This window comes from Oncorhynchus keta, chromosome 24, assembly GCF_023373465.1.
Source record: "Oncorhynchus keta strain PuntledgeMale-10-30-2019 chromosome 24, Oket_V2, whole genome shotgun sequence".
Classification (NCBI taxonomy): Eukaryota; Metazoa; Chordata; class Actinopteri; order Salmoniformes; family Salmonidae; genus Oncorhynchus; species Oncorhynchus keta.
This window is the reverse complement of record NC_068444.1, coordinates 3,623,014-3,633,974: the sequence shown is the minus strand read 5'-3', so window position 1 is coordinate 3,633,974 and position 10,961 is coordinate 3,623,014. Positions and strand designations below refer to the sequence as shown.

The window sequence follows — 10,961 nt, the reverse complement described above, 5'->3', positions numbered from 1 at the left end:
TTTATGATCTTTATATCTGTTAATTTATGCTCTACCTGCTCGCTGGCTATAGTACTGTCTCCTGTACATGTTGTCATTGGGGTAGCATGGCTTCTCATGTCCCCTCTCGTTGTTCATTGTTACTTTACAGGGGAGTTGGACTGTAAAGGGCAGCACAACTTTTCATTGATGGACATTGTTTCTATTAGTCGTGTCGTGTGTTTTTGTTTGTTGAGTTTATTTTGACGCTATTTTACGTCACTTCCAAAGACGGATTATAAAACTCCTGCGTTTGTAAAGTCCGGCTAACCTGAGTCTATATGAACATGTCTGGTTATTATCTGTGCTTATAGCCTCTACATTTCATACTGTACGTTACATTACAATCGCACTGTACTGATATAGACGCGACCATTGGTATGTTATGTCCGGCCTACTGTGATCGTGTGCAAGAGAGAGGAGTTGGACTAAAGGGGCAGTGTTGTGTTTCATTACTGCATCTTTACGACAAAATCAGACTGAAGACCGGAATCACCTTCAACCATTTATAAGAACGTACTCAACTCACACATACAAACCCCCCCGTTGATGCTCCCCAACACACTACAGGCAGCCCGGTGCAGCAGCACAGCATTTTTATTTTATGGAGAAAAAAAAAATCGTTCTTTTCCCTTTATCATAAGAAAACATCAATAGACCAACCCCTGAACATGTGGCCATCTTTTCTCCGATCAACACAGAGGTATTTTAAATCTACACAGGCTCTCTCTCACAAGTCGTAGGGAAGAAGACCGTCTACCGGACACCAACCTCTCAACTGCGTCTGTCTGTCTACCTGTATGGAGACACGACTGATGCGTCAGGTTCAAACGGGTTATTAAGACTCGAGTCGACTCGGACTTTCTGTTCATCCTCCCCGTTATGATACTCAAACAGATTCATTGAGTGGTTGATTGTTTGATGCATATGCCTAAAAAGTGTTCGTATTCACACTAAATACTTTTGAACAAGTAAACGTTGTGTAGAAGCAACAGTTCCGGTTACATAAATCTTATGTACATATTGTTGAGGGGAAAAAAACTCGCACTGACTTGCAGTCAAGAGGCAGACAGACCACGCCTGAAAAACCAGGGGCGTAGAAGGAATTTAGACTTTTCCACCAGTGAAACACATCCCAACTATTTTCCTCTTTTCACTGTGTCGACGCAGTCAGCCACCCGAACCGACAGAGGAAAAGGACTTACACAATGGCTGGGGTGGCATCAACGTTGGCCAAGAAGAGGGCTTTGGCCGCAGGATTTGGCACTAATGCCAATGCGTCGAAGTACCTAAACCAAGACTTCGAGTCTCTCAGGAGCGAGTGTCTGAGTAGAGGTTCACTTTTCACGGATTCCACTTTTCCAGCCGAACCTGCGTCCTTGGGATTCAATGAGCTCGGACCGAGATCTTCCAAAACCAGAGGTGTGCAATGGAAACGACCTGGGGTAAGTTACTGCCATTAAGCGCACAAGTTAAATGTCTGCTCTATGGCTGGATTTGTATTGATCAAAATAGACCAAAGCGTTATCTCTGGATTTTTTTTTATTTGTATAACAAAATATTTGATAATACCGTATACCAAACAAAACAGACCAACTTTATACACGGGAAGTTGATCTACAACAGAAACAAGTTAGGATGCAATGTAAATATGATCAAACACAAGTTAACCAACCCTAAAGAAAACGGATGTATGGTTTAAACCATAACTCAGAACTTTCAACCAGATCGAAAAACAGCTATGATCCAGAACCTTATGTCACCTCTCGCCTAACCAGAAACCAAACGTCCTTGTATACCCAGTTGAGAACCAGTATACTGCCTCTGGTAATTAAAGTAGGTAGGTTCAATGACGTAGATGAAGAAGAGAGACTATGTACTGTCTGTGATTTTAGGCGAGGTGGACAATTAACTTTTTATTTGATAGTTCTTTATGTGATGATCTGAGAGCTGTACTGTTTGATTTAAAAAATATATATATTGCAAAGAAAACAGGAACTATTCTGGGTTAGAGATGAAGGAAAAACTTGAATGTCTAATTTAGGAAATACGTTTTCCCGGCTGCACATTTTATCTTCGAGGACGATGCGGACAAGACGAGATGTATACCTCAAATGTTTCTGGTTAGTTTTAGTTAGTTATACCTCGTGTTTGTTTAGTTTTCTCAATTGCTTTCCGCTGCCATATTAATGTATGTTTATGTACAATAGCAGTCAAAAGTTTAGACACACCTACTCATTCAACGGGTTTTATTTATTTATTTTTTAAAACTATTTTCTACATTGTAGAATAATAATAATGACATCAAAACGATGAAATAACACATATGGAATCAGGTAGTAACCAAAAAAAAGTGTTAAACAAATTAAAATATATTTTATATTTGAGATTATTCAAAGTAGCCACCCTTTGCCTTGATGACAGCTTTGCACACTCTTGGCATTCTCTCAAACAGCTGAACAACAGACAAGAACGTCTCTCTCATGGCTAACTACCAGGAAGTTTGAAAAGACAGGCGTGGTGATACACAAAGCAACTCAAACAACATTGAAATTGCATCAATTATATATCTTTTTTTATACATCTGGAGTTTGGCATTTCTCTTGTGATACGGTTCACAGCAGCACTGATATTTGTGTAGACTTGACAACTGCATCTGAGTTTTGAACAACTATTCCCCCCCCCCTTTTTGTTGCATGCTGGCTGAAGACCCAGATAGCCAGTAACTAGCTAACACTAAACACAGATGAAGAACTAGTGTAACGGATGTGAAACGGCTAGCTTAGTTAGCGGTGTGCGCTAAATAGCGTTTCAATCGGTTACGTCACTTGCTCTGAGACCTTAAAGTAGTAGTTCCCCTTGCTCTGCAAGAGCCGCGGCTTTTGTGGAGCGATGGGTAATGATGCTTCGAGGGTGACTGTTGTCGTTGTGCGCAGAAGGTCCCTGGTTCGCGCCCGGGTATGGGCGAGGGGACGGACGTAAAAGTTGTACTGTTACACTAGCTAACACTAAACACAGATGAAGAACTAGCTACCCAGTAACTAGCTAACACCAGACACCGACGAAGAACTAGCAACAGTAACTAGCTAACACCAGACACCGACGAAGAACTAGCAACAGTAACTAGCTAACACTAAACACAGATGAAGAACTAGCTAGCCAGTAACTATTAAACCTTTAAGTATCTTTGCCAGAGATGAATAGGGTAAACTTTTAATTATATTTGCTGACACCCTATAATCAAATGTTAGCACCAGTAGAGTAGCTGCCTAGCTTTATAAACCACGCCCCTTTGCAAACACGCCTTCTCCAATGTTGGTTACAAGGCAGTACTTATTTAAATGAGGTAAGAGAATATCATGTTACAATTGGTGTATTCAAATGAGAGTTAAGGTGATGTCACCTTGTCCTCTTAATAGTGAATCCAAGTGTTTGACTTGTGGGAGGGGGAAACTGTAACTTTATGATCAAACTTTATCAATGTAGAAGAGTCAGTCAGTTTTTCATACTTTGATCTGGTTTCCTTCAAATATCATCACATTTCAAGAGAAACATGATTTTGACTGATCATTTTAGGGTTCATAAGGATTAACAGGTCTTACATTGTAGGGTTCATAAGGATTAACAGGCCTTACATTGTAGGGTTCATAAGGCTTAACAGGCCTTACATTGTAGGGTTCATAAGGATTAACAGGTCTTACATTGTAGGGTTCATAAGGATTAACAGGTCTTACATTGTAGGGTTCATAAGGCTTAACAGGCCTTACATTGTAGGGTTCATAAGGATTAACAGGCCTTACATTGTAGGGTTCATAAGGATTAACAGGCCTTACATTGTAGGGTTCATAAGGATTAACAGGCCTTACATTGTAGGGTTCATAAGGATTAACAGGCCTTACATTGTAGGGTTCATAAGGCTTAACAGGCCTTACATTGTAGGGTTCATAAGGCTTAACAGGCCTTACATTGTAGGGTTCATAAGGCTTAACAGGCCTTACATTGTAGGGTTCATAAGGATTAACAGGTCTTACATTGTAGGGTTCATAAGGATTAACAGGCCTTACATTGTAGGGTTCATAAGGCTTAACAGGCCTTACATTGTAGGGTTCATAAGGCTTAACAGGCCTTACATTGTAGGGTTCATAAGGCTTAACAGGCCTTACATTGTAGGGTTCATAAGGATTAACAGGTCTTACATTGTAGGGTTCATAAGGATTAACAGGCCTTACATTGTAGGGTTCATAAGGATTAACAGGCCTTACATTGTAGGGTTCATAAGGCTTAACAGGCCTTACATTGTAGGGTTCATAAGGCTTAACAGGCCTTACATTGTAGGGTTCATAAGGCTTAACAGGCCTTACATTGTAGGGTTCATAAGGATTAACAGGCCTTACATTGTAGGGTTCATAAGGATTAACAGGTCTTACATTGTAGGGTTCATAAGGATTAACAGGCCTTACATTGTAGGGTTCATAAGGCTTAACAGGCCTTACATTGTAGGGTTCATAAGGATTAACAGGCCTTACATTGTAGGGTTCATAAGGATTAACAGGCCTTACATTGTAGGGTTCATAAGGCTTAACAGGCCTTACATTGTAGGGTTCATAAGGCTTAACAGGCCTTACATTGTAGGGTTCATAAGGCTTAACAGGCCTTACATTGTAGGGTTCATAAGGATTAACAGGCCTTACATTGTAGGGTTCATAAGGCTTAACAGGCCTTACATTGTAGGGTTCATAAGGCTTAACAGGCCTTACATTGTAGGGTTCATAAGGATTAACAGGCCTTACATTGTAGGGTTCATAAGGATTAACAGGCCTTACATTGTAGGGTTCATAAGGATTAACAGGTCTTACATTGTAGGGTTCATAAGGCTTAACAGGCCTTACATTGTAGGGTTCATAAGGCTTAACAGGCCTTACATTGTAGGGTTCATAAGGCTTAACAGGCCTTACATTGTAGGGTTCATAAGGATTAACAGGCCTTACATTGTAGGGTTCATAAGGATTAACAGGCCTTACATTGTAGGGTTGATAAGGATTAACGGGCCTTACATTTTAGGGTTGCCTTTACTTTTCAGCCTATGCAGCATTTTCAAATAATATTCAATTTTATTTATAAAAAGTCAGAATCTGGGCTTTTCTCTTCCCTCACTTGTGTTTTTGTTTATAATATGTATCAGACATAATGAAGATATATACTTTGTTTTGATCTAAATCTTTATCATCAAACACAAATCCTCACTGGGAATACCTCTTTATAGCCTGGGTCAGTGATGTCACAGTAGTCTGATGGGCGTGTCCAGAAGCTTGTTATCCGTTTGATATGATTGGACCGTTGGGCGTAAAGGAATCACTTGTATCCAAAACAACTGAAACTGTTACCGTACGGCTAAATGAACGAAGAACATGGTCAGGGTGGGGTGGTGACTTATCCTCCAACTATTCGGATGGAACTTTGGCGTTAGTCATCTGATCCTACACCTTTTTGTTTTGTCTGTCAACAGATCGACTCGTAGACTTTGAGACAATTGAGGTTACGTTAGGTCATCGTTGACCCTGCCCTTTATTCGTGCATGACTTTAATGAGTATCGGTCTACCCTCTTCATTCATGCTACCCTCTTCATTCATGCTACCCTCTTCATTCATTCTACCCTCTTCATTCATGCTACCCTCTTCATTCATGCTACTCTCTTCATTCATTCTACCCTCTTCATTCATTCTACCCTCTTCATTCATGCTACCCTCTTCATGCATTCTACCCTCTTCATTCATTCTACCCTCTTCATTCATGCTACCCTCTTCATTCATTCTACCCTCTTCATTCATTCTACCCTCTTCATTCATGCTACCCTCTTCATGCATTCTACCCTCTTCATTCATTCTACCCTCTTCATTCATGCTACCCTCTTCATTCATTCTACCCTCTTCATTCATGCTACCCTCTTCATTCATGCTACCCTCTTCATTCATTCTACCCTCTTCATTCATGCTACCCTCTTCATTCATTCTACCCTCTTCATTCATTCTACCCTCTTCATTCATTCTACCCTCTTCATTCATTCTACCCTCTTCATTCATGCTACCCTCTTCATTCATGCTACCCTCTTCATTCATTCTACCCTCTTCATTCATGCTACCCTCTTCATTCATGCTACCCTCTTCATTCATTCTACCCTCTTCATTCATTCTACCCTCTTCATTCATTCTACCCTCTTCATTCATTCTACCCTCTTCATTCATGCTACCCTCTTCATTCATTCTACCCTCTTCATTCATTCTACCCTTCTCATTCATTCATGCTACCCTCTTCATTCATTCTACCCCTTCATTCATTCATTCATTACCCTCTTCCCTCTTCATTCATTCTACCCTCTTCATTCATTCTACCCTCTTCATTCATGCTACCCTCTTCATTCATGCTACCCTCTTCATTCATGCTACCCTCTTCATTCATTCTACCCTCTTCATTCATGCTACCCTCTTCATTCATTCTACCCTCTTCATTCCCATGTGCTTTTATTTCATAATTATTATTGGATGATCCTTTTAGTCAAATCTGCTATGAATGTTACTGTCGAGTGAAAAACAGACTTTTAAAAGTTAATATTCTGTTAACGCATACCCAGATAATGCTGTTGACTCATCCTATACTCGTATTTGTGGCCAAAGCATAAATAGGATAATAACTGCCCCCCCGCCCCGCCCAAACAGACTTAAAAAAAATGCTTGCTATGGTGAAATCCTCCTGATCTCCTGAGCTATGGTGAAATCCTCCTGAGCCAATCAGCGGTCTACTCGCATGAATGGTTTTAATCACCGGTATACGCCCACACCATTCAAACACAGAGAATAGGCTTTTTTTTAAAAATGCTTAATTACAATTGTTTTGGAATTAAAACTATTTCACTCGTATTGTAATTAATTATAGGCCATATGTGACCTGATTCAGGTAACTAGGCGTATGTCGCAATTCACGACTTCGCAGGAAAGCCTTTTGAACGTAACAAAAAAACAGTTGTTTTAAAAGTTCAAAACAATTTTAATCTTAATCATGTATTGGTCCCTGAATAGTAGATAATATATCAGTGCTCTATGAAATACCTGAGGCTACACTAGTAGCTCATTGTGCAGTTATTCCCCCTGAGGCTACACTAGTAGCTCATTGTGCAGTTGTTCCCCCTGAGGCTACACTAGTAGCTCATTGTGCAGTTGTTCCCCCTGAGGCTACACTAGTAGCTCATTGTGCAGTTGTTCCCCCTGAGGCTACACTAGTAGCTCATTGTGCAGTTGTTCCCCCTGAGGCTACACTAGTAGCTCATTGTGCAGTTATTCCCCCTGAGGCTACACTAGTAGCTCATTGTGCAGTTATTCCCCCTGAGGCTACACTAGTAGCTCATTGTGCAGTTATTCCCCCTGAGGCTACACTAGTAGCTCATTGTGCAGTTATTCCCCCTGAGGCTACACTAGTAGCTCATTGTGCAGTTATTCCCCCTGAGGCTACACTAGTAGCTCATTGTGCAGTTGTTCCCCCTGAGGCTACACTAGTAGCTCATTGTGCAGTTATTCCCCCGAGGCTACACTAGTAGCTCATTGTGCAGTTATTCCCCCTGAGGCTACACTAGTAGCTCATTGTGCAGTTATTCCCCCTGAGGCTACACTAGTAGCTCATTGTGCAGTTATTCCCCCTGAGGCTACACTAGTAGCTCATTGTGCAGTTATTCCCCCTGAGGCTACACTAGTAGCTCATTGTGCAGTTATTCCCCCTGAGGCTACACTAGTAGCTCATTGTGCAGTTATTCCCCCTGAGGCTACACTAGTAGCTCATTGTGCAGTTATTCCCCCTGAGGCTACACTAGTAGCTCATTGTGCAGTTATTCCCCCTGAGGCTACACTAGTAGCTCATTGTGCAGTTATTCCCCCGAGGCTACACTAGTAGCTCATTGTGCAGTTATTCCCCCAAGGCTACACTAGTAGCTCATTGTGCAGTTATTCCCCTGAGGCTACACTAGTAGCTCATTGTGCAGTTATTCCCCTGAGGCTACACTAGTAGCTCATTGTGCAGTTATTCCCCCCGAGGCTACACTAGTAGCTCATTGTGCAGTTATTCCCCCCGAGGCTACACTAGTAGCTCATTGTGCAGTTATTCCCCCCGAGGCTACACTAGTAGCTCATTGTGCAGTTATTCCCCCTGAGGCTACACTAGTAGCTCATTGTGCAGTTATTCCCCCTGAGGCTACACTAGTAGCTCATTGTGCAGTTATTCCCCCTGAGGCTACACTAGTAGCTCATTGTGCAGTTATTCCCCCCAAGCTAGCGTATTGCTTTAACTAGGGCTGCAAAGTTTGGAAGCCCCAAAATCTGTACTTTTTATTTTATTGAAATTCTCAGTAGTATCTTTCACAGTTTTACTCATGCTTTGGTCGTCTCTCCCTGAATAGGAGCTGGTGTCCAGCCCAGAGTTCATCATTGGTGGAGCCTCGAGAACCGACATCTGCCAAGGCGGCTTGGGTAAGTCACTTTCATAGTCGGTACCAAAACAGGAACCAAACCAAAACCACAGGGTCGCCGGTTTGTAACTGTATCCATGGTTTCAGCTGTGAGGAGACTAGTAGCATATGTAATTCATTGTTCAGTTATTCCCCCTGAGGATCACAGCATATGTATTAGCTCATTGTACACAGGTGATTTGGTTTCCTAGACTACCACTGAACAGCCTCCATGTCAGGTTGTTGTCTCACTAAGGTACTGAATAATATAAAATATGTCAGGTTATTATCTCTGTCATGGGGTATCATATAAAACATGGCAGGTTATTATCTCTGTCATGAGGTATCATATAAAACATGTCAGGGTGTTATCTCTGTCATGAGGTATCATATAAAACATGTCAGGGTGTTATCTCTGTCATGAGGTATAATAATATGAAACATGTCAGGTTGTTATCTCTGTCATGAGGTATAATAATATAAAACATGTCAGGTTGTTATCTCTGTCATGAGGTATAATAATATAAAACATGTCAGGTTGTTATCTCTGTCATGAGGTATAATAATATAAAACATGGCAGGTTGTTATCTCTGTCATGAGGTATAATACTATAAAACATGTCAGGTTGTTATCTCTGTCATGAGGTATAATAATATAAAACATGTCAGGTTGTTATCTCTGTCATGAGGTATAATAATATAAAACATGGCAGGTTGTTATCTCTGTCATGAGGTATAATAATATAAAACATGTCAGGTTGTTATCTCTGTCATGAGGTATAATAATATAAAACATGTCAGGTTGTTATCTCTGTCATGAGGTATAATAATATAAAACATGTCAGGTTGTTATCTCTGTCATGAGGTATAATAATATAAAACATGGCAGGTTGTTATCTCTGTCATGAGGTATAATAATATAAAACATGTCAGGTTGTTATCTCTGTCATCAGGTATAATACTATAAAACATGTCAGGTTGTTATCTCTGTCATGAGGTATAATACTATAAAACATGTCAGGTTGTTATCTCTGTCATGAGGTATAATACTATAAAACATGTCAGGTTGTTATCTCTGTCATGAGGTATAATACTATAAAACATGTCAGGTTGTTATCTCTGTCATGAGGTATAATAATATAAAACATGTCAGGTTGTTATCTCTGTCATGAGGTATAATACTATAAAACATGGCAGGTTGTTATCTCTGTCATGAGGTATCATTTAAAACATGTCAGGTTGTTATCTCTGTCATGAGGTATAATAATATAAAACATGTCAGGTTGTTATCTCTGTCATGAGGTATGATAATATAAAACATGGCAGGTTGTTATCTCTGTCATGAGGTATAATAATATAAAACATGGCAGGTTGTTATCTCTGTCATGAGGTATAATAATATAAAACATGTCAGGTTGTTATCTCTGTCATGAGGTATAATACTATAAAACATGTCAGGTTGTTATCTCTGTCATGAGGTATAATACTATAAAACATGTCAGGTTGTTATCTCTGTCATGAGGTATAATACTATAAAACATGGCAGGTTGTTATCTCTGTCATGAGGTATAATACTATAAAACATGGCAGGTTGTTATCTCTGTCATGAGGTATCATTTAAAACATGTCAGGTTGTTATCTCTGTCATGAGGTATAATAATATAAAACATGTCAGGTTGTTGTCTCTGTCATGAGGTATGATAATATAAAACATGTCAGGTTTTTATTTCTGAGGTATAAAACATGTAATGTTATCTCTGAGGTATAATAATATAAGACATGATATGTTGTTATCTCTGTAATGAGGTATAGTAGAAAATATGGACAAACCGAGATATCTCTATGGAAACCAGCTCAGTTACCATGCTGGGAGGAAGTCTTCACAGAGCCAGTTACTGGAAATGAGACCCACTTCCCTTTCCATTTGCTGACAACGAGCCTCACCCTCAACCGTTTACCAATCTTCTCTAACAAAGAATGGTGTTTATTTGTGTGTTAATCCTACAGGATAGACTAGTGTACTATCATTAACCTAGCAGGATAGACTAGTGTACTGGCCTGTCATTAACCCAGCAGGGTAGACTAGTGTACTATCATTAACCTAGCAGGGTAGACTAGTGGCCTGTCATTAACCCAGCAGGGTAGACTAGTGTACTGGCCTGTCATTAACCCAGCAGGGTAGACTAGTGGCCTGTCATTAACCCAGCAGGGTAGACTAGTGTACTGTCATTAACCCAGCAGGGTAGACTAGTGTACTATCATTAACCTAGCAGGGTAGACTAGTGTACTGTCATTAACCCAGCAGGGTAGACTAGTGTACTGTCATTAACCCAGCAGGGTAGACTAGTGTACTATCATTAACCTAGCAGGGTAGACTAGTGGCCTGTCATTAACCCAGCAGGGTAGACTAGTGTACTGGCCTGTCATTAACCCAGCAGGGTAGACTAGTGTACT

General features: G+C 40.4%; 1 protein-coding gene across 2 annotated transcripts in view; it reads left to right on the top strand.

The window, feature by feature from the left end:
- The first annotated feature begins 753 nt into the window (after window positions 1–753).
- The window catches only part of LOC118379869 (calpain-2 catalytic subunit-like), a 63,557-nt gene continuing 53,349 nt past the window's right edge, over window positions 754–10,961 (top strand). Inside the window, exons 1-2 of one of the 2 annotated variants that reach the window (XR_008077840.1) lie at window positions 754–1,463; window positions 8,460–8,529. Coding sequence is in view for 1 of the 2 variants with exons in the window: in XM_052477526.1 (XP_052333486.1) it covers window positions 1,227–1,463; window positions 8,460–8,529 (307 nt within the window). In the remaining variant the exon portion in view is untranslated. The remainder of the gene's footprint in view (window positions 1,464–8,459; window positions 8,530–10,961) is intronic. The other variant, XM_052477526.1, reaches the window with a different exon arrangement.